Below are 27,061 nucleotides of genomic sequence, written 5' to 3' on the forward strand. Positions count from 1 at the left end.
TCAGTGAGTGTAGCTGCACCCGCGTTGACAGAGTAATTATCAGTCCCGAGCAGAGAGAGCGAGCACGTCAGATCTTTAACAACTTCAGCGCGCGAATTTTCAGAGTGGAGAAAGACACAGACAGAGTGGAGAAAGACACAGACAGGAGTTGGTCGTGGCCATGGAGTTGAATTCAGTGCTTTTGACGGCGGGTGGCTCTATTGGATTTTTTAAACTTGTCAATTGTGGTGTCAGTAAACTCCCTATACCTGGGTCTGCGTGCAGAAACGCCTGGAAATGGAGAAATGTATGCACATCTTTGACACACAGTCTGATAACTGGGATATGGGCTGTACTGTGGTGAGTCGTTTTCCACTGCCATGATGCTTAAAATGTAAAGATACATTGTTTTCAATTAGCACTTTATTTGTGTCGGATAAGGTAACGGAATAATGTGGACAATGTTTTGTTCTGGACTGAATTGTGAAATGTTAAATCAATATATCTATGATCATATAAAATGCTTCAGATTCTACTTTTATCTAGCCAACACATATTTTCACTATTCTAATTATGTCAATTTCTCTCCCAATAAAAAAAATAATATTTCATTGTTTTGAATAAAATATACATTTTAATTGCTTTCTGTTTATTATCGCAAATGAATTTGTCTATTCTTCCCCTACAGCTTTTTCGTACACCCACAGATGGCCGAAGATTTGATAGGAACCCATTCTTTGTTCTCGCATGCGTTGGTTTCTGTATCAATCGGTGAGTGTGTGTGGATGGGCAAAGGTAGATGGGCAAGGGAAGGGGTGTGTGAGCTTTCCACACATAGCCACAGGAAGTAGGTGTGCTGGAGGTGCTGCAGCTTCCCCTCATAATTTAAAATAATTTTGCCAAAATTAGGTTATAACAAATAATTTCCCCCAAAATGATATTACTCCTGTTTAAACAGACACGAATCAAATTATTCAAAATACTACACCAGAGAGCTTAATTTAGCTACAGAGGGTTAATAGCTTCTAAAAAATAGCAGTCGATTAAGTTTTATCACAGGCACGTACAGTTGGGAAGGCTGCAATTTGACCAATACACCCTCCAAATATATAACAGCTTGTTCCGTTGTGGCCAACGCGGACTGATTGAGACAAACACACGCAGGCACTCACACACGCTAGCACACACACTATACACACACGTATATTTTTATATTGTTATATGGTGGTAGTATACATTTTGTTGTAAATATGTAGTGGGTTAATGATGTTATTTGATGTACCTTTATTAAGAAAAGTGTTTGTTAATTGTGTGATGTGCCTTAATGTTTCTGGGCCCCAGGAAGAGTAGCTGGCAGCAGCTTATGGGGAGTTTATTTATAGAGTGTGCGACTCTATTTATTTTTATAGCAGCTAATGGGGAACCATAATAAATACACATCGATATAACCCATAGAAGGACTGTTAAACTCATGGCTACACTAGCAATTTCTGTCAGTCTTGACTTGAGTGGGAACTGCCATCTATTAATTATATTTCTGTGGTTGGTTACGGCTGCCAGTAAGCATTTCACAAATTTAAAAATACATTCACGAGAAAAACGTGGCCCTACCGTTTGGAAAGCAAATGCCTGCGGGTGAAAAGAGAATGCCAATCTGTCTGTAGAAGTTAACTTTATTTCTCAACTTTTGAGCGATTCTGAGCGAACAGCACCGCTTTTCAAAGTAGTTTATCTTGAGATATTGGCACAAGCACATCAGCCATCACCGGTGAGTAGCCTATGCTACATCTTCATAATTGAGTCAGTTACTGGACAGTTTATTTTGTACCCTACTGTAGCCTATATTATATATCAGGGTTTCCGTTATGAAGATTCGTCGCTGGACAAATTTACCGGTCATCCATATGCACTGGGTTCATAACCTATTAGGATGCCCACCCACGCAGCCAACACAAAATATATATATATATATATATATATATATATATATATATATATATATATATATATATATACACATACATACATATGTACATACATACATATACATATACATATATATATATATATATATACACATACATACATATGTACATACATACATATACATATACATATACATATAGGCAAGTCAGTTAAGAATACATTCTTAATTACAATGATGGCCTACCCCGGGCCAAACCCAGACGACGCTGGGCCAAATGTGACGCAGTCTGAATTCAAACCAGCTACTGCAGTGACGCCTCACTGAGGCTCAGGAGCCCTAAATGAGGGACATTAGCCAAATAAGCCACATTTACATGACATTAAAAACAGCCTATAACAACTTACAAAAACACTATTCCTTGTGTTTCCTTGTGGGTTATTACTTTCCTAAAGCAACCATTGTCACCCTCACGGTTCAGCTGTCAGAGATTTGAGCACTAAATGCATCATCGTAAGGGATGCATAGGCCTATAGGCTTAGGCGTCTACTGTGATATTAATATTTTAAAAATAAATAAAAATAAAGAGAAACTTAGCTCTAGCCCCAGAGAAAGAGAGAGAGAGGTATGCCGGTGGTATGCTGGCTACCCAGACTATTTGCAACCCCACCCCCTCTTTTACACCACTGCTACTATCTGTTATTATCTATGCATAGTCACTTTAATAACTTTACCGAGTAGTACATATTACCTCAATTACCTTGACTAACCAGTGTCCCCGCACATTGACTCTGTACCGGTACTCCCTGTATATACTCTCGCTATTGTTATTTTACTGCTGCTCTTTGATTACTTGTTACTTTTATTTCTTATTGTTATTCGTATATTTTTGAAACTGCGTTGTTGGTTAGGGGCTTGTATGTAAGCAGTTCACTGTAAGGTCTACCTTCACCTGTTGTATTCGGTGCATGTGACTAATACCATTTCATTTGTTTTGAAGCAGTGTGGGACCCAGACTCTACAAACTCATGTTTGTAATGTGACACAATGAGGGGAAAAAAACAGAAATGTTTTTGCCTATATTCTAACCTGCAACACCAGGCCCTGCATTCATAAAGTCTCAAAGTAGGGGTGCTGGTCTCGTATCAGTTTTGCCTTAATCTAGATTATAATGAATAATATTATATAGAGAGGGGGGACCTGATCCGATATCAGCACGATGCCACACTAGGCTTAGTGAAGCTGGCTGGATCAACAGATTAGACCATCAACAACAGATGCACTGCGATGTGGAACACACACCACCTTCCAAGACATGTATATCCTCTATAGATGGACATGTTATGCCACACCAATTCACTGAAAAGCTGGACTCCCTTAATTGTGACTAAATTGTTTCTTAACTGTCGCTCGTGGTTACTGATGCATTCATATGGCCATTTTCTATTATTTGTATGGTTAACTGTCACAATGATCTGTGAGGACCATTATAAGGCAACTATGAAATTGTGTGGATGGACACACTGGACTGACATTTTTAAAAAGTATTTTTATTTTACTAGGCAAGTCAGTTAAGAACAAAATCTTATTTTCAATGACAGCCTAGGAACAGTGGGTTAAATGCCTGTTCAGGGACAGAACAACAGATTTTTACCTTGTCAGCTCGGGGATTTGAACTTGCAACCTTCCAGTTACTAGTCCAATGCTCTAACCACTAGGCTCCCCTGACATGCCACCTGACAATGTCTATCTCTCAGGTGATTTCGAACAATACTGTGTGTGTGTGTGTGTGTGTGTGTGTGTGTGTGTGTGTGTGTGTGTGTGTGTGTGTGTGTGTGTGTGTGTGTGTGTGTGTGTGTGTGTGTGTGTGTGTGTGTGTCAGGCAGCCTATACCCTTCCTCTGATCTCTCCCCCAATCTCCCCAACACGCTTCATGTGTCTGACAGCTAAAATTGCTCTGTAGAATGAGAATTAAGCCTGCAGCACAAGTCAAACACCAGACCATAGCTTTCACATTTTTAGGAGTCTCGGCTCGATGGACAAAATCTTTACGCCAAGCTTAGAGTAAACCCCAGCAGTACAGCTCCTTTAAATATAACTTCCTCTATTTTGACTTTGACTCTAATTGGCTAGTGTATTGTTTCCCCCAATGGCATGAGCCCATTTAAATGACTGCATGCCATGCTAAAAACTGCTAATTTATTGGATATGTGCCTTGCTAACAAGGGTTCCAACAAGGGCTCCCTTAGAATTCCAAGGCTTGTTAGCATTCTCCCAGAGAATCCCACCCACCCCCGAATGCTGCCTGCCAGTGTTGTTAGTTTTGCCAGAGTTCTAGAATCAATGGAGGGGCATTATGTTGCTTCGTCCCAAGCACCGCTCCGGACCTACCCCCATAGATCACGTGACCCTAGAATGGGCTGTAGCGCCTGAGAAGTAGGCTGTTGATTTATGCCACAGCAGCCTACCCGGGTCAAATGCCATATGTAACAGAGAAGGGAGTCAGGGTGAGGAAGGTACGTCCTCTGGGCCCTGCCTACAACAATGTGGCGTGACCATGACACTGAGCCTATAGTATGGTCGTCTCTATCAGGCCACAATGCAAAGCCGGAAAGAGAAAGTATTTTCACTATAGGCAATTTCAACATGGCAGATTGGCCACATAGTGAAAACCCACTATATGTTCGGAGGACATATTGACATAATAACTTTTTCTTTTGCTCTGATTGACCAAACAAACACTAGCCTGGGACTCTGTTTGTGGGCCAAGTTGATGTTGTCAGGCCAAGACAACGGTGTTGACATTTTGGAATGCAGAACAGTTACATTAGGTATCCTCCCAGGCTGACCAAAGGTAAACGCAGTGTTAGACACCAAACATGACACTCATGAAGTGCCCCTCTCCTATTGGGTGTGTCGTTCTTTTCATTCAAAAATATTTTTGTTTTGAGAATCCGTGATCGGTCACAATATTTTCTGATAATAACTATTTCAGTAGACTTCTGTATTATTAGTTACCATCTCAAGAACCAAACATTCCAGGGTTTGGCTGTCAGCCAGTATAAAGACAAGTTGTGTTTGATCGCCATGTCGTTGGACGGTCATTGCCCAAAACCCACAGAACGGAAGAGTTTGGCTCCAGTCCCCATTGTGACAACATATAGAGCTATGCTGCTGTCGTATTTAAACAGTACTCAAAAAAAACTTTTTAAGCCACGTGTGGTGTTAGACAGGTGAGAGACTGGGGCAGAAGGACAGGGGCAGGGGGAGAGAGAGTGAGAGGGAGAGGGAGAGAGGGGCAGAGAGAGACAGAATCAATGAATCCTTATGAAACACTGTCAGTGTCATAATGATAAGAGAACCTGTTGGAAGGCCAACTGACAGAGTGTTGGTCACATGCTACCATGGTTCGATAATGTGAACACTTGACCTAGGTTGCCTGTCTTCACTGGTTGTAAAATGGCTTTTCTTTATACACCTCTAAGAATGATAAAATATGAATGGATGACACTTTTTTAAATCTAATATTATGGCTCCTATTCAGTCAAAATCGATTCCCAATGCACAGTGAGAATTATTTTGGGGATTCAATTTGGACGATTTGGTTAAGTAAACATCAGTTGTTTCTTCAGCGTGTGTTTGTCATACACTGTAGCAACTGAGGATGCTCTCAAGGTGCACATCTCGTCACTATATAACAGCTTTTTGGTGTTGTCAAATAGATGTCAAATGGAATATGTAGTAGAAACGCAGACTGGGGTTAATTCTAGTCTGCCCTAGAGGAGGACCTCCTCCCCTACACACACACACACGTGCGCGCACGCACACACACACGCCAGACTATCTTTAACTCTTCATTCTTTTTACACCATTCTGAAAGTCTGTCTCCATGGTTACACCCATAGCAGAGGACTGATTAAATAGTGTTCTCTAACTGACATCTTGGTTACCATCCTTGGTTTCGTCATAGAAGCGACTGGCAAGAGGGGTCCCCACTAAATATACTTGATAAACCAAATGGTCCTCTACTGAAAAAGCCTTTGTTCAATCGATCTCCATTCCTCTGTTTTGGTTCTAAGCTAGAATATGCCTTTTCTATATTTTGTTCAACAGGTTACTTCATCTATGACTTCCTTGATATGGTGCTCAACCAGAAGATGATCCTGTCATGGGAGCTCCTATTCCATCACACAGTGGTAAGTGGTCCTCCTGGTAGCATCTAGGAGGTTTGAGGTACACGTTGTGTACAACCACAGATCTAGGATCATGTTACCTTACCTCACTCACCATAACCTTGATCATGAATCAGCGGTTAGGTGAAACCTAGCCTAGAATCTCCTGTCTCAACCTTATTATCTAGCTAACACATCCACCAGAGAATACTGAAACAGTGCACACACATTTTACACATAAAACTACCACAGTCATTGGCCCCTGTTAGCATACAGCACCGACCAAATCACATTTTATTGGTTGCTTGCACAGTTTTGCAGATGGCATCACAGGTGCAGCAACATGCTTATCCCTCTAGCTCCAACAACGCAGCAATATATAGCAATACAATAACAATAATCACATAATCACAAATAAAAAGAAGAACAAGAAATTAAGACGTATCAGAACCTGACTGTTAACCTTGTCCAGCTAGCATTCCTCATCAGGCTCCAGACCTGTCAGACATCCCCTTGAGGATGTCAACCCCCAGCCACTCCAGTGTAACAGAGGTCTTTGGGCAACCACACTTGCATGACGAGTAAATTTGCCAGAGACCTGATGAGTTGCATTGGATCCCTAAGTCAATGCCTAGACTTTAGCTTAGCAGGCTAATGTGCTATTCTGTCCCTCAGAAAATCAGAGTTCTAACCCCATCGGTCACAGTAGCTAGGAACTACCCCTCATTATCGTTCTCTTTCCCATCACAGCTCCAGTACGACATAATAGGCCTCAAATGAGAGCACCTGGTGAAAAGAAACGCTCATTATTCATCATTGTCCTTTGAGAAAAGTGTTCATTGTTTACCAGTGTTCTTGAGAAAGACCTGATGGTCTTGTTCTCATTCCCTTGAGAATGGATGTCTCATCTTTGTAGAATGCTGCTCCAGGCTTTACCTCAGGGAATAAAGTTGCCTGTTGGCAACAGATCTAGGATCAGTTTTTACCTCCCCCCATCCTAACCTTAACCATTGAGGTGTAAAATGCCATTTCCATGGCAATGCTGAGCTTTTGAAGACTTTTTTTAAGGACCTGTTTGAGATGTTGATGTACATTTTTAGATCAGTGGATAGAAGATGATTTGTGTAGGTTTGCACCTGCCTTTCAAGGATTTTTTTGTGTCGGTTTCTGTCTGCCTGTCTCATAGATTTCTTACTTATATACTTAATGTTTGTGTATACCCGTCTGAAATTGAGCCAATGTATATGGGCACTTGCCTGTTTATATGTGTGAGCCTCTATAAGTGTGTGTCTCAGTATCTCTCGCACACATGCTGGTGAGTAGTACAGTATTCACACTCAGCCTCTCATGGGTATGTATGACTCACAGCTGACTGTTCCTCGTCAATGTATCAACACTGTCCAGGGCAAGTCCTGCATATCTAAACTGACTGACTGACTGGACTCACACTGCCAGGCAGCTCCATATCTAAACTGACTGACTGGCTGGACTCACACTGCCAGGCAGCTCCATATCTAAACTGACTGACTGGTTGACTGACTGGACTCACACTGCCAGACAGCTCCATATCTAAACTGACTGACTGGCTGACTGGCTGGACTCACACTGCCAGGCAGCTCCATATCTAAACTGACTGACTGGTTGACTGACTGGACTCACACTGCCAGACAGCTCCATATCTAAACTGACTGACTGGCTGACTGACTGGACTCACACTGCCAGGCAGCTCCATATCTAAACTGACTGACTGGTTGACTGACTGGACTCACACTGCCAGACAGCTCCATATCTAAACTGACTGACTGGCTGACTGACTGGACTCACACTGCCAGGCAGCTCCATATCTAAACTGACTGACCGGCTGGACTCACACTGCCAGGCAACTCCATATCTAAACTGACTGACTGACTGGGCTCACCCTGCCAGGCAGCTCCATATCTAAACTGACTGACCGGCTGGACTCACACTGCCAGGCAACTCCATATCTAAACTGACTGACTGGACTCACCCTGCCAGGCAGCTCCATATCTAAACTGACTGACTGACTGGACTCACCCTGCCAGGCAGCTCCATATCTAAACTGACTGACTGGACTTACCCTGCCAGGCAGCTCCATATCTAAACTGACTGACTGACTGGACTCACCCTGCCAGGCAGCTCCATATCTAAACTGACTGTCTGACTGGACTCACCCTGCCAGGCAGCTCCATATCTAAACTGACTGACTGGACTCACCCTGCCAGGCAGCTCCATATCTAAACTGACTGACTGACTGGACTTACCCTGCCAGGCAGCTCCATATCTAAACTGACTGACTGACTGGACTCACCCTGCCAGGCAGCTCCATATCTAAACTGACTGTCTGACTGGACTCACCCTGCCAGGCAGCTCCATATCTAAACTGACTGACTGACTGACTGACTGGACTCACACTGCCAGGCAGCTCCATATCTAAACTGACTGACTGGTTGACTGACTGGACTCACACTGCCAGACAGCTCCATATCTAAACTGACTGACTGGCTGACTGACTGGACTCACACTGCCAGGCAGCTCCATATCTAAACTGACTGACCGGCTGGACTCACACTGCCAGGCAACTCCATATCTAAACTGACTGACTGACTGGGCTCACCCTGCCAGGCAGCTCCATATCTAAACTGACTGACCGGCTGGACTCACACTGCCAGGCAACTCCATATCTAAACTGACTGACTGGACTCACCCTGCCAGGCAGCTCCATATCTAAACTGACTGACTGACTGGACTCACCCTGCCAGGCAGCTCCAAATCTAAACTGACTGACTGACTGGACTTACCCTGCCAGGCAGCTCCATATCTAAACTGACTGACTGACTGGACTCACCCTGCCAGGCAGCTCCATATCTAAACTGACTGTCTGACTGGACTCACCCTGCCAGGCAGCTCCATATCTAAACTGACTGACTGGACTCACCCTGCCAGGCAGCTCCATATCTAAACTGACTGACTGACTGGACTCACCCTGCCAGGCAGCTCCATATCTAAACTGACTGACTGACTGGACTTACCCTGCCAGGCAGCTCCATATCTAAACTGACTGACTGACTGGACTCACCCTGCCAGGCAGCTCCATATCTAAACTGACTGTCTGACTGGACTCACCCTGCCAGGCAGCTCCATATCTAAACTGACTGACTGACTGGACTCACCCTGCCAGGCAGCTCCATATCTAAACTGACTGTCTGACTGGACTCACCCTGCCAGGCAGCTCCATATCTAAACTGACTGACTGACTGGACTCACCCTTCCAGGCAGCTCCAAACCTTGACTGACTGGACTCACCCTGCCAGGCAGCTCCATATCTTAACTGACTGACTGACTGGACTCACCCTGCCAGGCAGCTCCATATCTAAACCGACTGACTGACTGGACTTACCCTGCCAGGCAGCTCCATATCTAAACTGACTGACTGACTGGACTCACCCTGCCAGGCAGCTCCATATCTAAACTGACTGACTGACTGACTGGACTCACCCTGCCAGGCAGCTCCATATCTAAACTGACTGACTGACTGGACTCACCCTGCCAGGCAGCTCCATATCTAAACTGACTGACTGACTGGACTCACCCTGCCAGGCAGCTCCATATCTAAACTGACTGTCTGACTGGACTCACCCTGCCAGGCAGCTCCATATCTAAACTGACTGACTGACTGGACTCACCCTGCCAGGCAGCTCCATATCTAAACTGACTGTCTGACTGGACTCACCCTGCCAGGCAGCTCCATATCTAAACTGACTGGCTGACTGGACTCACCCTTCCAGGCAGCTCCATATCTTGACTGACTGGACTCACCCTGCCAGGCAGCTCCAAATCTTAACTGACTGACTGACTGACTGGATTCACCCTGCCAGGCAGCTCCATATCTAAACCGACTGACTGACTGGACTCACCCTGCCAGGCAGCTCCATATCTAAACTGACTGACTGACTGGACTTACCCTGCCAGGCAGCTCCATATCTAAACTGACTGGCTGACTGGACTAACCCTGCCAGGCAGCTCCATATCTAAACTGACTGACTGGCTGACTGACTGACTGGATTCAGCTCAGCTTGTCAGGCAGCTCCACCTGCTTCTGGCCCTGGAAGGTTAGTGAACCAGTGTATTTTGGCTCAGTCCCTCCCTGGACTCCCAGCTCCCTTGATGTCTCCCTATGGTTCTCATCCTTTCCTATCCCAGGGCCAGCAGCCAGCCAGCCAGCCAGCTAGCCAGCCAGCCAGCCAGTCAGTCCCCCATTCTGAGGTTTTGTTGTTGTTTCTCTTTGCTCCTTTTATTTGCTGGAAGCTCCATTCAGGACAGGAGAAGGAGGAAGTCTGGATGAGTGTTGACAGACCATCCATGGCTGTGGCCTGGGAGGAACTATGACTTCCACTTTTCCTCTCCTTCTCTCGCATCCTCCTTTTTCTCTGTGTTGTGAACCCTTTAATTTCCCCGCTCCCATCCTCTCCTTTTCTTTATCTCCTTATCAGTCTTTCTATATTCTCTCTCTCCTTCTCACTTTGCTCTCACTCTCTCTTTTCCTCCTTCCATCTGGTGTTTACTGCTGGGGTCTGGGACTGGCAGTAATGATAAATAAGAACATTGTTTTGTGATTTTTGGGAGAAGTAAAGGGGGAGAAACTCTCTTTCTGAATCTGAGATCTCAATGGAGCATTTTGTTGGTCTTTGCTATTGTCTTGTTGACTATTTCTATGGTTTGCGGCAAAAAAAACCTTAGTTTGGCATACCCCATCCCCATCCTCTGAAAGTAATGTTGGTTACAGTCAGTCAGTCAGTTTGTAATCCAGTAGAGGGGTTTCTCTGAAATGCAGACTTAACAACACTAAAGACTCAAGCTAAGGAACGTCCCTAAAGAGTTAACAAGGAAAAGTTGTAGTAGTAGTTCCAGTAGTCGTCGACCAGGGTTCGTATTCATCAGGGCAAATCGTAGCAAAATGGGTCAAAACGATGTGCAATGGAAAACATAAACTAAGGTTTCTTATTGGACAAGTTCAGATAGAAGGCTACCTCCCAGTTTCAGCCTGTTTTCTACCATTTCATGTCTAGTGAACATGACCCAGTCTTAATAACTGGGGGTGGATAAGCTGTCAAACGTTCCATGGAAACTTGGGGATTTTTTCCACTTAAGTGGAGTTTGCTGGGTAAGAAAGACGGGAGTTCTCTTACAATGACATATGGGTACACCACTGGCAGTTTTACACAGAGCAACACAGTATAGCCACTGACCCTTCCTTTCCTTTGAGAAACTGTCTGTGGCAGAAATAGGGCACCTGTAACAACACAGCACTGCCCCACTCAGATCTGACTGAGAAGATACTGTAAAATATGTATGAAAAAGCATAATGAAGATTCATAACAGAAGATATAAGGGCTTTATAAGTGTCTGGAAACAGAACGAAATGGACAGACATTCTGACAAACACTAAATTTGCATTTTCAGAACCATAGAAGCTGTCAGGGACGCTTTTTGTTTCTAGGGGTTTTTCTCCTGTAGTTTCAGTAACATTTTTGGAGGAATCATTTACCATAAAACACTCCCCTCTCCTCCTTGTGTGCTGCCCCAGTTGGCCATGATATTTGGAAATATTAAGGTTGCTATGAACGAGGGTGAGTAGATGCTAGAGAACTGCTGCAGAAGTTAATGAAAAAAGCATTTTGAAAATGGCATTGCATCTAATACAGTTCATTTAAGATATGTAGATCAGCAGGGAAGATGTCATTTGACTCAAGTTGCTTTTATAATTGAACTCTATAGCTTCGCTCTCAGTTCAAATGTTCTCTCACTGTCAGATGTTTTTGAAGGTTTCCACAGTGTGTTTGCCATTTGCCTCATCCCTGTCTCATTACGCATAATTGAGTTTGCTTATTAGTAGTGCTTAGGGCTGGAAGGGAAGCGAGTGTCATGCACTACCCTCTAACTGACATTTACTGCTGTGTTCCATCTTTGAGATTTACTATGTTATCCATTCCCTTACATTCTGTATGTGCCCTGTCTACGACTGCTGCCATATTGGGAACCCAGTCTACCCTCCTTGATCCTCCCTCAGGTTCTCTCACCCCATCTCCATGCTTAGTCTATTCTCCACTTGAAGGGTCATTAAACACCAGCCTAAAGATATGAATGGAACTCTGTTCAGTAGACTACAGTGATGATTGATATAAGCAGGCAGTATTGGAGAAGCTGGAGTCCAGGGAGGACTTGCTCCCTGTGAGAATGTCATACGATTGGATCCATGACTTAGGCCTAACTTGGAGACTCCGGGTTCTACAAGAACTTCCGCATGGCCGTATTTGGATGTCACCGGTGGCTGTGGTTGTGTCACTGTGGTGTGACGCTTATGGAATGTCATGCCTGCCAGCTTCTCTTCTCTTCCTTTCCTCTCCTGTCCTCTCATTTTCTCTCCCCCAAGCGTCTTCTCTACTGTAACGATTGTCGTCGGGAGAAGGAGAAGAGGACCAAGGTGCAGCATGGTAAGTATTCATAATACTTTAAATAAATACGAATACTTGAACAAAAAACAACAACACGACAAACGAACAGTTCTGCAAGGTGCAATACACACAAAACAGAAAACAACTACCCACAAATCATAGTGGGAAAACAGGCTGCCTAAGTATGGTTCTCAATCAGAGACAACGATAAACAGCTGCCTCTGATTGGGAACCATACCAGGCCAAACACAGAAATACAAAAACATAGAACAACACATAGAATGCCCACCCCAACTCACGCCCTGACCAAACTAAAACAGAGACATAAAAAAGGAACTAAGGTCAGGACGTGACATCTACAGACCCTGATAGTCCTACTCCTGCAGACCAGTCTTTCTCCATGTCCCCTCGTTCTGTCAGATTCCACTGACTCGCAGTCTAATATGGCCGCAGTACAGCAGCCGCCAAAGCTGTGGTGCATGCCATGCGTTCTGCTTCGTCATTCCAACATTTTTGAACATTCTCAACCCCCTGCTCTCTCTTATGTGTACTCTAAAAGCAAAACAGCATGTTGAGTTTTAATATCGAATTTGCTACGGAAGTAAATTCCTTAACATACATTTCCGTAATGTGGTTTGTTTTGTTTGTTAAATTGTGGTTTGCTTTTCACAAACAACTTTAATGTCCCTGGACTTGAAGAAGCAATGCCAGCAGGAGCAATTTCATTTGTATAGCAGGCTGCTGAATGTATTTGCAAAATAAATATTCCAAAAAACTTCATGTGCTCCACACAGACACTCCCATTTTGGCCAGGGTTCTATTCTGTGGGTTGAGGAGCCAGAAGGAATACCGCTTGCTGTTTATTCTTGCGCAATTCTCCTCTCTTTCAACATGTCGCCTAAACATAGAGCTATGAGCTATAACCTCATATGGTGTTTTAGCCCTGTCCCTGCATGAATGTTATTCGAACTTACAATAGCCAAAGTGAGAACACCAGTTTTGAGTTGGGCTGCCATCCTACCAAGCATCCACCCACCTACTGTGTAGTACAATGGAGAAGGATAATGTGATTGAGTGTGAGATTGAGTGTGAAGGGTAGAAACGCAGGGTGAGGGAGAGAACGTGTCTATAGATTCTTGGCAGGAGAGTCGTGGTGTGTTTTGCGGAGCAGGGAAACACTCCAAAGGGCACCTGGTGTGTTTCCAGACAGGAGACATCTGGTCTCCACATGAACCCCCTCTCACACACACTCAGCCCAGCTGTCCGCCCCTATATCCCCTACACCCACACAGTCAAAACATCACCCCATCCCCCACAAATCCACCCACTCACAGCCTCCGCCCCTTTCATCATTTAGCTTTCCATTCCTCAGTGTTGTTCTATACAGTAAACCACTCACCCAATGATACTATCCTATCTAAGGCCCCTCTCATCCAACATCCATACATAGATTGAACCACTCACTTAACTATAAACCAGTCAACCATAAAACATGCAGGACAGATGAGTAAAGTTCTCAAAAATGCAAGTAAATACATTTTCTTGGAATTCGAATAACTCAACAGTGAACTGTAAACATTTTGTCGTACGCTGGTATTGGACAGAAACATATTTCTTGTGCCTAGGGCCTGACAATAAGAATGTCAACAACGTCCCCTGGAGAAAAAGTCCCTGCGAAGTCATGATGTCCCTACATTGTTATGAAGTGTCCACATTGCCAGAAAAACCCCACATTGTCCCCACGGTCCCCTCATTGTCATGACAACACCTTCAGTTCCAAAGGTTGGGCAGGAAATCCAGATGTGCTTAAACAGAGCGACTGTTGTGAGACATTGACATGGCAACCAGGAATGCGGTTCTTCGAGGAATCTGATGCGTTTAGAAACCGTAGAGTCAGGCTCAGGGGGAGGAGAATGAGGGAGTTGGTCTTTACTGACTTGAGGAGGAATGGTCTCTATTTGTTTTGTGTGTGTCCCCCACCGAGAGAGATCCCTCCCGGACTCAGCTGCCAGCTAGAAGGATACCTGGGAATTCCAAAGCATGCACGTCTGTGGTTTCCCAGCAACTATGGAATGTGTGTAGTCTTGGGAGGAGAGGATGTACTCAAAAGATATCCCAGATTCCAACATGTTTAAGGGAATTCTTATATTTAGCTCACTTACACTTGTTCGGATAACACAGCATAAACTGTATGCTGGGTAGTTATGGAAACATTTTCATTTGCTCAAAACGTAATGCACAAGTATCCATAGGATAAGTGTATTGTTTCACTGCTAGTAGTGTACATTTACAGCCAAGGGGTCACTGAATAGTGTAGGTAGATTGTTTTTAAAGTTGCTTCTGTACTAATCAACATCTTGAAGAAACAGTTAGGTGAGAAACAGTGAGGTGAGTCACTGCAAAAACACACCAAAACCAATTCACACTTCCACACCTATTGCCTGGCAACCACTAGTGAGGACTAGTGACTTGATTATGAATAATGTCACAGCAACCTCTAAACATATTAGTTGACAAACTTTGTTTTTCTTTTATCATTACTAACCATGGATACACACCATACACATAATGTTTGGGGTTTTCCTAAATCTATGGTCGTCTGTTTAACTTTAGTCTTGTGACATTGACCCTGGTCAGCCCTAGAAGCGTCATCCTAGTATCTACTACTGCGGATGTTATTTTATGTAATGTGGATGTGTGTGTATGTGTTTATATAAGCTTGTGTGTATGTGTCACGACCGGCGTATGAATAATTGGACCAAGGCGCAGCGTGAGTGGAGTTCCACATTTTAATGATAGTGAAACTTCAAAAACAACAAAGATATAACAATCGTGAAATACGTAGCGCACATAGGCACTCACACAAAACAATATCCTCCATAGCAGGTGGGAAAAAGGACACACTAAGTATGAGCCCCAATTAGAGGTAACGATTATCAGCTGCCTCCAATTGGGAACCATACACACACCAACATAGAAATATAATACCTAGAAACCCCCCTAGTCACGCCCTGACCTATTACACCATAGAGAACCCCGAGGGCTCTCTATGGTCAGGGCATGTCAGTATGTGTATATGTGTGAACATGATGGCTCATACACGTATCTTTTACGTGTAGACTTTGACCCCTCGCTACACTCCCGTACTGTAAATAAAACTTCCTCTCCTGAACCACACCCTGGCCCTGCTTTATACAAGACAGAACATCTTCCAAAGGCTTTCCCATTAGTTCCTCACCATAGACTTGCCAAGCCCATTTTCACTTCCCTTACTCGAGTCCAGTATTGACACGTTGCTATCAGTGTAAATGTTTGAGTGTGATGGTCGCTATGGAGCGTGGCGTGTGTGTGTGTGTGTGTGTGGGGGGGGGGGGGGTTCAATGCAGTGGTTACGGGGTTGTGTGTGTGAGCTTACCAGACTGGTTGTGCAACCCAACTTTACAGTAATAGCCTTGTGTGGGTTTTTCCTCATAAAAAAAAACATTTTGTTAGGAATACCTGTTACCATTTTGATTCTTAGTATCATGACTAGTCGAGATGACACAGAACTCCTGCTGTTGCTATGTTCTTCATAGTCAGAGGCTACTATATTAGACAACCCACCCTCTGATGTCATCCCACTCAACCCACTCTCTTTAATCATTAGGCTTGTGATAAAATCACAAAAGCATCAAACACGTAACACCCCATTTTGGGTTTGGCATGCTTATTGAGTGTGTGTGAAGTTTGTGTGCATATGCGTGATAGTATATTGTACAGGGAGTTAGGGTCTGAGTATTGTTTATGCCTTCCTGTTATATTTAGGCCCTGTGAGGAATTTGTGGGATGCAGTGACACTACCTGGCTGCCTGGTCCCTGTCCCCATGTTTACATGACCCATACTGCACTGCCCTGAGGAGTGGCCATCACAAAGGCTGTTTACCTTCACCTTTGACGCTGTGATGAGACACATTAAGATTTGGTGTGAGGGGGTGCTCGTCAAATAAAAACCAAATGTATTGGTCGCGTACACAGTTTTGCAGATGTTATCGCAGGTGCAGCGGAATGCTTATGTCTATAGCTCCAACAAAGCAGTAATATCTTGCAATACAACAACAATACACACATAATCCAAAAGTAAAAATAAATAAATACAAGAAATGAAGACATATCAGAATGAGCAATATCAAAGTCCGGATATAAACAAATCTATGTATGTAAATGGTATGTATAGACCTGGGTTAGGCAACTGGATTCAGCCGCGGGACATTTTTTAAAATGTTTTTTTAAAGGGCAGCAGTCTCTACGGTGCAGTGTAGAATACCTGGTGGTAGCCGGCTAGTGGCCGTGTCAAAGGTACAGTAGGGAAGGGTACTGGGCAGAGGCTAGCTAGTGATGACTGTTTAACAGTCTGATGGCCTAGAGATGGAAGCTGTTTATCAGTCTCTCGGTCCATGCTTTAATGCACCTGTACTGTCTCCACCTTCTAGATGGTAGTGGTGATGGTAGTGGTGGTAGTGGTGTGTGTGTGTGTGTGTCATTTCATTATTCTGATTATCCTGCAGAACAGGCTGCTCAGGCTGCCAACATTCACTCCGGAAGCCTTTTTTTGTCGAGAGGTTTCAATTGATCTGTAACCAGGGGAACAGGTTTGGTTCCAGGTGTGTCTCTACCGCTCAGAGAGAGGATGAACTGACTCTGTTGTTCCATTCACACCTGTCTGACATTTTGGTTTCTCTGCTGCTTTATCTTTGTCTGCCATCTTTGCCATGACCCTCAAATCTTAGTCGGAGGAAGTTGCATCTAAAGGCTTTTCTACACCAAAGTCCATTCTATGTTATTCCTACAAATTGAGTATCTATGCCACCTTTGTTTTTATCCTCCGCCTTCGTAGGTCTGCCACTGCTGTGTGTCACCTTGGCTCTTCCTGAACAATATCGGCCATCTTGGCTCTATCTGTCCTTTATCTGCCATTCTTTACTGTGGTTGAGGAAATATACACACACACTCACACATACTGTTTTCACCCTTTCTCCTTTATCCAAACCTGTTCAATATACACAAAACGAGATAACTCTTTTGAAACGAGGTTTCTACTGCTGATTTTTGCTTTCCGTTTCAAAACGTATTGTTATGTTGTACCCTACTGAACACGACACAGCAGCACATACTGTAGGGACAAGGTTAACCTCACCGTGCCCACAGACTGGGTCCCCTGCCAGCAGTCTCATCACCCTGGCCCTGTGTGTATCCACTATGTGTCTGTCTGTGGCACTGTTATTAAGCTACCAGCAGCTAGACGTCCAGCCTTACCTTGGCTTAGCAGGGGATAGCCTGCTAATGCTGAATCATTCTAATGGTCCAGGGGGCTGTCTTAACTGTGTTGATCCAGGGAAGGGGGATCACGGTCAGGCACGGTTTGGGGATTCATCCCCTCTCATGGTTTGATTTGATTTAATTTGGTTGACTGACAAGACCCGGCCAGGACCCAGGCTCTGGTCTCTGGTCCTAATCCTACCCCACAAAGAGCCACATGCCTGAGCTCGGGCCTCGTGATGACCCCCTGTCTCTCTCAGGATGAGTTCAGATGGGTCAGTTGGGACATATTCGGTGCTTTGGGACTACCATCTCCAGATGATGCCCTGACTGATTCGCTGGGTCATGGGTTAAAGGTTTTGTAACCACCAACTGCTGTATTAAATGGCTGGCTGCTGTATAAGAGATGTACAGTTCATATCACATGTTTTATAGTAGTAGGGTGTGTGTAGCTTGTGTAAGGTGATATAGTGTGTAGCTTGTGTAAGGTGATATAGTGTGTATCTTGTGTAAGGTGATAGTGTGTAGCTTGTGTAAGGTGATATAGTGTGTATCTTGTGTAAGGTGATTTAGTGTGTAGCTTATGTAAGGTAATATAGTGTGGAGATTGTGTAAGGTGATAGTGTGTAGCTTATGTAAGGTAATATAGTGTGGAGATTGTGTAAGGGGTTATTGAGTGAGTGCCTTCTCACCCACTTATATCAATGATTACAGTCAGTTATTATATACATGGCTCTGATTACCCCTTACATTCCCAAGACCAGGGAGGAAACTACAATCAGTGACTTTACTGAAGATCCCGCTCACTAACAACACTCCTCAAATATCATAAATGAAGCCATGGACATACAAGCAGGCATAAACACACATACTAGGATCTCCAATGAGTCTGATAAGTCTATTGTCCCCGGAATCATTATTTTTAACTAGGCAAGTCGGTTAAGAACAAACACTTATTAACAATGACGGCCTAGGAACAGTGGGTTAACTGCCCTTTTCAGGGCAAAACAACAGATTTTTACCTTATCAGATCTAGCAACCTTTCAATTACTTGCCCAATGCTCTAACCACTAGGCTACCTGCCGTATGCTAGCTGTTTATTTCAACCAGTAATCCATGGTCAAATTCTACTATTTCAGTATCACAGATAGGTAACCAAAATAGTGTCTGAATATCTAAAAGTATTTATGAAATAGGTGATTAAAAAATGTGTGTTCTAATTAACCACGCAGTTGTTCTTAATACCTACAGCAAGTGTCTGTCTTGATGTTCAGCTGAAGTGAGAACCAGTCTACACAGTGAGTGCCAAGGATCAACGTTGAGAGACCATACAAGACGTAACAGAGAGAGCTGCTAGGTGATAGATAACTACAGTATGTAAACAGAATCCTGGCCATGAGGTCTCTTATCAGGGCATTGTATAAGGCTATTATTTGACCACCACGGTTCCTGTTTTGAGTGTCCCTGAGAACATGTCTGTTTGTGTGTGACCAGGAGGAATGATAAGACAGCTTGAGGTTTAGTGTGGGTGTGTATATATAAGAGACTGGGGTGTTTACCTGGGGCTTCTCTCTGGGGAGAGTGTCACACGCACCTTATTGACTAAGAGCAGCATGTGATTAAGGCCTCTACATTAGAAAACAAGGGGAAGATAGGACATCGTACTGTATCTCATGTCAGTGCTGGCCTAATGCTAGTCTGGCTCAATAGGTGTTATTGTTCAGACATGCTTGGACTTGAGTTGCTACATGTAAGCGTCTCATTCTGTCTTTTTATTCCTGTGGAGAGGGTTGCCACTAGCCGTTGTGTGTGTGTGTAACGGATGTGAAATGGCTAGCTAGTTAGCGGTGGTGCGTGCTAATAGCATTTCAATCGGTGACGTCACTTGTTGATGTGTGCAGAGGGTCCCTGGTCCGAACCCGGGTATGGGCGAGGGGACGGACTAAAGTTATACTGTTACATGTGCTGACCTTTAGACTAGACCCCAGTGTGTGTGTGGTGCTGTATATCACATGACCATTTGTCAGTTTAGGGACGGCACCTCCTCCGTTGACTTCAGCCTCACCCCTGGGGCCACACACACACACTCACACACTTAAAGCCTCCCATTGGGTCCTGCCTAATTGTTAAGCTCAGTCTCACAACCAAGCCATTGAGGATGTTTGAATCGTTGTGCTTTACATTGCTACATTGGTGTGCCAGTAACTGCTATGTAACATGGTCTACAGTTAGTTCTGGGGGGCTAAGGCTGCGTTTCAATTGGCACCCTATTCCCTATGTAGTTTGCTACTTTTGTGCACAAGCATGTAGTGCACTATATTGGGAATAGGGTGCCATTTGGGAGACAGAGTAATCCAGTGCTTTGAATGGAGAGTAGTGACAGTGTGGAGAAGGTTAGGGTTAGTAACAGTGTGGACAGGGTGAGGTCATTGTACTACTAGGGTGTTGTTCTTTCGGAATGGGATATTTTAAGAAAACAAATCTGCCCTCCAGTCTGCTACAGTAACTAAGTTGGATGTGAGATTTACTGATCAAACTCTGACACACAATACAATACAGACCTTGTAAAGGCAGCTGCAATCTAAAACAATATTTTTCAAAAGATTTCCCTGAAGTTGTTGTATCACAGAGCAGTACGCATACATTCATAGTGTCTCTATTGTAGCCTGGCACTGGGTGCCACCTATTGGTTCTGTTACGCTACTACAACATCACGCCCTGTTACCAAAGACTCACAGATAGAACAATGAGACAGATATTTCACAGGATGTATATGTGAAGCATCTGCTTGGCGTTTCTACTCACTACCAAATATGGTAGGGAGAGGAAGCCCAGTGGCCGGCAGTGGGAGAAGATGGAACAAGATGGATTTTGGCCGACCTTCTGCAAATGTTCTCATCGATGAAACATTTGATCTCAATACAGTTTTCTGTTCCTAAAACTATCATCTGTTAAGAACAGAGTGGACTACATTTTATAGACTTTAATCTTTGCCAAAGTTGTAAAAAATGTAGTTGTTTAGAAGGAGTGCAAAGGCGAATTGAGTTATTGCACACGCACACTTCACAGAGTAGGCGTTCCCTAACGGAAATATGCAGATGTATGCTAGAATGGGCGAATAAGATCTCGCTAGCTCGTGCTTGGCTCTGCCCATCTCCTTGCTTGTTCTGCCCATTATGACTCATTTGCTCACATTAGTAATATAAATATTTGACTATCTGATATGCTGTAACCTCACTGACTTTAAATTCATAACCATGACCTTGCAGATGTTTGATAAGCATGATGACCTTCCTCAATGTAATTATATAGTGTTTGACGTTCAGAGGCATGTATCAAATAAAGGAAAAACAAACAAGGGCTTGTTATGAGAATCTAACTATGACATTTTCCTGGAAATAATACAATATTTATCATAAAAACAAAGGCTGTAGTGTTGTGAGTCAGACAGAGATGGTCACAGGATGTGATGCGTTTTGCACCGTTGTTAATGTGGTAGACATGACCTAAGTCATGAGATCCCAGTCATCCCACCACTAACTACCTCATGAGATGTTGGTTAACCATGTGACTTCTGGGTGGAAGAGTTCGTTGTTTTTTTGTTATGTTATAGGACTCGTGAGTTGACTTGGACTCGAAAGCTGGAACTTAGGACTTGAGTCAAACTCTCGACTTAGGAACCTGCATACATCACTGCCACTAAGTGACTAACTTTCTCTCATTCTCTCTCTCACTCTTCTTCCTCCAAGGTGATCAGCTGTTTTGGCATCGCCGTCCTGACCGGTCGCTACGTTGGCTTTGCTGTGGTGGCCCTCCTGGTTGAGATCAACTCTGTGTTCCTCCACCTGCGCCAGATCTTACGCATGGCCAGCCTAGCAGCGGGCGACCTCTACCGCATCAACAGCATGGTCAACCTAGGTACTGTCATGTTCATAAGGTTTCAATGATGAAAGCATATTTTTAATGAACAGCTAGCTTTTGCTAGTCATTATCTATAACTTCACATCATGAGTTGCCATGAAGGGGTTTGTTTACATGACGTTTCAACTGTTGTAAAGCACTGTTGTGAGTAGATTATACAAATGTTAGCACCATAGAATTACATACAGAATTACAGATACACTGAACAAAAATATAAACGCAACATGTAAAGTGTTGGTCCCATATTTTATGAAATTTTGAGTACAAATTTGTTTACATCCCTATTAGTTAGCATTTCTCCTTTGCCAAGATAATCTACCTGACTAATGTGGCATAAAGAAGCTGATTAAACATAATGATCATTACACAGGTACCCTTTGTGCTGAGGACATTAAAAGGCCAATCTAATATGTGCAGTTTTGTCACACAACACAATGCCACAGATGTCTCAAGTTTTGAGGGAGCATGCAATTGGCATGCTGACTACAGGAATGTTCACCAGAGCTGTTGTTTGTTTCTCTACCATAAGCCGCCTCCAACGTTGTTTTAGAGAATTTGGCAGTACGTCCAACCGGCCTCACAACCACAGAGCACGTGTATGGCATCATGTGGGCAGGTGGTTTGCTGATGTGAACAGAGTGCCCATGGTGCCGGTAGGGTTATGGTATGGGCAGGCATAAGCTACGGACAACGAACGCAATTGCATTTTATCGATAGCAATTTCAATGCACAGAAATAACTGTCATCATGACGAGATTGTGAGGCCCATTTTTTTTTTAAATATATCTGTGACCAAAAGTCATGGGGAATCCATAGATTAGGCCCTAATTTATTTATTTAAATTGACTGATTTCCTCAGGTGAACTGTAACTCAGTAAACTCTTTGAAATTGTTGAATGTTGCGTTTTATATTTCTGTTCAGTATAGAAATACATATAATTTAATAAATCTATGTTCTTGGCGCTAAGACGTTGTGCTGAAAGTAACAACCTGCATATCATTCCAGGTACCTACGTGGTGTTCCGGATCAACACCCTGGCCTGGATGACCCGCTGGCTGGTCCTGAACCGGGACAACATCCCCCTGTTCAGCTACACAGCTGGGAGTGTAGGGCTTGCCGTCATGACCGCCATGAATATAGTCCTCTTCTACCGCCTGCTGAGGTCTGACTTCCTCAAGAGTAGTGCACCCATGCCCACAGAGGTTAAAGAGAGTAGAGGGCAAGGAGAGGGAAAGAAGGAGACGTAGTGTGGGGTGATCTCTCTCCTGTTTTGGGGTACAGGCATTTACAATTCACACAAGTCCATTGAATGATAGCCAAAAATACACGTATGTATAAAATATACAATTCTACTATTCATTACATTTGGTGTTTTACAGTGCATTCGGGAAGTATACAGACCCCTTAACTTTCGCCACATTTTGATACGTTACAATCATATTCTAAAATGGATTACATTTTTCCCTTATCAATTTACACACAATACCCCATATGACAAAGCCAAAACAGGTTTAGTCATTTTTGCAAATTAATTTGAAAAAAACCCCGGAAATATCACATTCACGTAAGTATTCAGACCCTTTACTCAGCACTTTGTTGAGGCACCTTTGGCAGCGATAACAACCTTGAGTCTTCTTGAACCTTGAGTCTTCTTGGGTATGACGCTGCAAGCTTGGCCCACCTATATTTGGGGAGTTTCTCCCATTCTTCTCTGCAGATCCTTTCAAGCTCTGTCAGGTTGGATGTGGAGCATTGCTGCACAGCTATTTTCAGGTAACTCCAGAGATGTTCGATTGGGTTCTAGTCTGGGCTTTAGCTGGGCCACTCAAGGACATTCAGTGACTTGTCCCGAAGCCACTCTTGCCTGTTTGCTTAGGGTTATTGTCCTGTTTTCATCTTTGTCAGGTTTTCATCAAGGATCTCTCTGTACTTTGCTCCATTCATCTTTCCCTCGATCCTGACTAGTCTCCCAGTACCTGCCGCTGAAAACATCCCCACAGCATGATGCTGCCACCACCATGCTTCACCGTAGGGATGATGCCATGATTCCTCCAGACGTGATGCTTGGCGTTCAGGCCAAAGTGTTGAATCTTTGTTTCATCAGACCAGAGAATCTTGTTTTTCATGGTCTGAGAGTCCTTTAAGTGCCTTTTGGCAAACTCCAAAAATGCTGTCATGTGCCACCAAGAGTCTTGGTAGTTCCAAACTTCTTCCATTTAAGAATAATGGAGGCCACTGTGTTCTTGGGGACATACAATGCTGAAGACATTTCTGGTACTCTCCCCCAGATCTGTACCTCAACACAATCCTGTCTCGGAGCTCTACGAACAATTCCTTGGACCTCATGGCATGGTTTTTGCTATGACATGCAAGGTCAACTGTGGGCCTTTATATAGACAGGTGTGTGCCTTTACAAATCATGTCCAATCAATTTAATTCATCAAAGTTGTAGAAACATCTCAAGGATGATCAATGGAAACAGGATGCACCTGAGCTCAATTTCGAGTCTCATAGCAAAGTGTCTTTCTGTTTTTTAAATTTTTAATACATTTCTAAAAAACTATTTTTGCTTTATCATTATGAGTTATTGTGTGTAGATTAATGAGGGGAAAAAATACTTTCATCAATTTTAGAATAAGGCTGTAACCTAACAAAATGTGGAAAAAGTCAAGACATTTGAAATTATACATATGAAATGTCTTACAAGTTGAGGTGCAAATCCCATAGCACTGACAAAGAAAGAAAATATATATAAAAATATACATACTACAGGGAATTATTGAATCCAAACCTGTGTCGTCTTGAACATGTTGTAAACATGCTGATTAACACTAGCACTAAGAATTGAAGACGTTTATTGGCAAATTCTTATATAAACTAAACACTTGCTACCTCAAAAGTCTGTAGCAGCTGCATCTGTTCCCAACATGAGCTTTGCTATCTATGTTGTAAGGGTTCAGCTGTCTTGTTGCCAATTGCAAACCGGTAAAAAGGAAATTGGCCTTTTTATTTGAAGGTTGATGAACTTCACTAGTTGTTCGGTTGTTGAAGTCTTTAATGTTTCAACCAGAAGAATAATAAATCATCCAAATTAAGAATAGAAGTGGCATGTTGGTATTCATCAAAACTGTTTGGTTGCTAACCAAACAACAAGGCTGACTTCAGATTGGGTTTCTCTCTCTCTCTCTCTCTCTCTCACACACACACACACACACACACACACACACACACACACACACACACACACACACACACACACACACACACACACACACACACACACACACACACACACACACACACACACACACACAGAGGCAACAGCTGCTATGTTAGTCCATTTGGAGATTGCTCTTTAAGTCTAGAGTGTACCTGTCAATTCTAGGTCCACACATTCACCTTGACAACCAAGAGAGAAAGCTCTTCCCACGCCCACCAGCTAATGACATCACTAATGACATCCAACCCCACGGGCCATTAGGCTGGCGTCTGATGACTCACATGGGGTGGTGGTCATTGAAGTGTCATTACAGATTTGGCCTGAAGGAGGCATCATTCTCCATAGATTCATAATCTAGGACAGGGGTTGGGTTCCTTACAGTCTCTAAGGAAGGATATGGGACAGGTGAACTAATCCTGGATTTGTGCCTAAAAGGGCAACTTCAACCTAGAGCTCCAGTCCTGATTGATGTCACACTTTCCCCCCAGCTAACACACCAGACTCCAGTAATCACCTAATCATGGGCCTCCCGAGTGGCGCAGTGGTCTAAGGCATTGCAGTGCTAGCTGTGCCACTAGAGATCCTGGTTTGAGTCCAGGCTCTGGCTGCGACCTGGAGACCCATGGGGCGGTGCACAATAGACCCAGTGTCGTCCGGGTTAGGGGAGGGTTTGGCTGGCAGGGATCTCCTTGTCCCATTGCGCTCTAGTGACTTCTGTGCCGGGCGCGTGCATGCTGACACAGTCGCCAGGTGTACTGTGTTTCCTCTGACACATTTGTGTGACTGGCTTCCGGGTTAAGCGGGCATTGTGTCAAGAAGCAGTGCGGCTTGGTTGGGTTCTGTTTCGGAGGATGCACGCCTCTCCCGAGTCCATACAGGAGTTGCAGTGATGGGACAAGAAATATGGGAGAAAAAGGCAGAATATATATATACAAAAAAATTATTAGAATCCCCTAATCATGATCTTCAGTTTAGAATGAAATGGGTTTAATCAGCTGTGTTTGTTAGGGATGGGAAAGTGTGGCACCACTCCGGCACTTCGGTATTGTTGCGCTGAAGATTTTATAACAAGATGTATTTCTAAGTTTTGTTCCAGTTTTTATTTAATTAAATGTTTTTATATTTTTAATTTATTTGTACTCTAAAAAAATGTGGATTAATTGTCAAGGGTGAATAAAAGTATAAATATGGTTAATGAACACAGTTATCCCTTTGAATAATATTGTTTATACCTTCAGAAGAATTGTTGGTTATGTTGAAGATATATGGATTGCTAGCTACAGTATGTGGTGTATAAGCTGTTGGGCATTGTGGTGTTTCTGTAACCAGTGAGGTGTGCTGCCTGTTTCCCTGAGTCTAGAACATCCATGAGGGTCTTTTGGAAAGAGACTTTATTACTTTTTGCTTTTTGCTGATTTTGCTCTCTGACTAAATACATCCACTATTGCAGGGGTGAGCAGTCTTACCCTGCAAGGGCTGATGTGGGTGCAAGTTTTGGTTACATCCAAGCAGTAATTATACTTGACCAATTCTTGATGGAATAGTATGATGAGAATAGCAAAATTAGATGCCCCTACCAATGGCAACACACTGCTATACTGTACCGCTATCGACAATGAAAAGACACCAATGATGTTTGAAATGAAGCTAATTAACAAAGAATAATTAACAAGCTTGCTTCAGCTGCTTGAATAGACCTCCCTAACAACAGAGAGTCAATGAAGGGCTGAATATTTGTCTATAAAAACAGTCATTTATTTCCATTCAAAAGTTGCCTTTTTTCGCGAAAAGACTCTTGAATGAACTTGACTTGTTCGCCACGTATATGTATGTGCTATATTTGTTTATTTTCTAGCAGCTTAACCTTCAGTTGTGATGGTGATATCTGAAGTACTTGCATTAACTTATGAGCTTTATATTGTGTGCTGTTTTGTAATGATATGATACCAGGAATGACATACTGTTATTGCTATTTGCCATTATAATTGTAAAGTACCATTGTGGCCTAGATGGTTGGTAAATATCTGTATATTGTTGTAGTCTTTTGTAACTTTGGTAATAAAGGATACGACAATC

At 43.4% G+C, this 27,061-nt stretch overlaps 1 protein-coding gene across 1 annotated transcript; it reads left to right on the forward strand.

Annotated features, from left to right (window-relative positions):
• The first annotated feature begins 13 nt into the window (after positions 1 to 13).
• LOC135546397 (TLC domain-containing protein 2-like) lies at positions 14 to 27,061 on the forward strand. The gene is made up of 5 exons (XM_064974780.1): positions 14 to 339; positions 668 to 750; positions 6,017 to 6,099; positions 21,593 to 21,761; positions 22,771 to 27,061. The coding sequence occupies exons 1-5, from the start codon at positions 161 to 163 to the stop codon at positions 23,010 to 23,012; spliced, it is 756 nt and encodes a 251-aa protein (XP_064830852.1). The 5' UTR covers positions 14 to 160; the 3' UTR covers positions 23,013 to 27,061.

The sequence above is a fragment of the Oncorhynchus masou genome, chromosome 9 (genome assembly GCF_036934945.1).
Source record: "Oncorhynchus masou masou isolate Uvic2021 chromosome 9, UVic_Omas_1.1, whole genome shotgun sequence".
Taxonomy (NCBI): domain Eukaryota; kingdom Metazoa; phylum Chordata; class Actinopteri; order Salmoniformes; family Salmonidae; genus Oncorhynchus; species Oncorhynchus masou.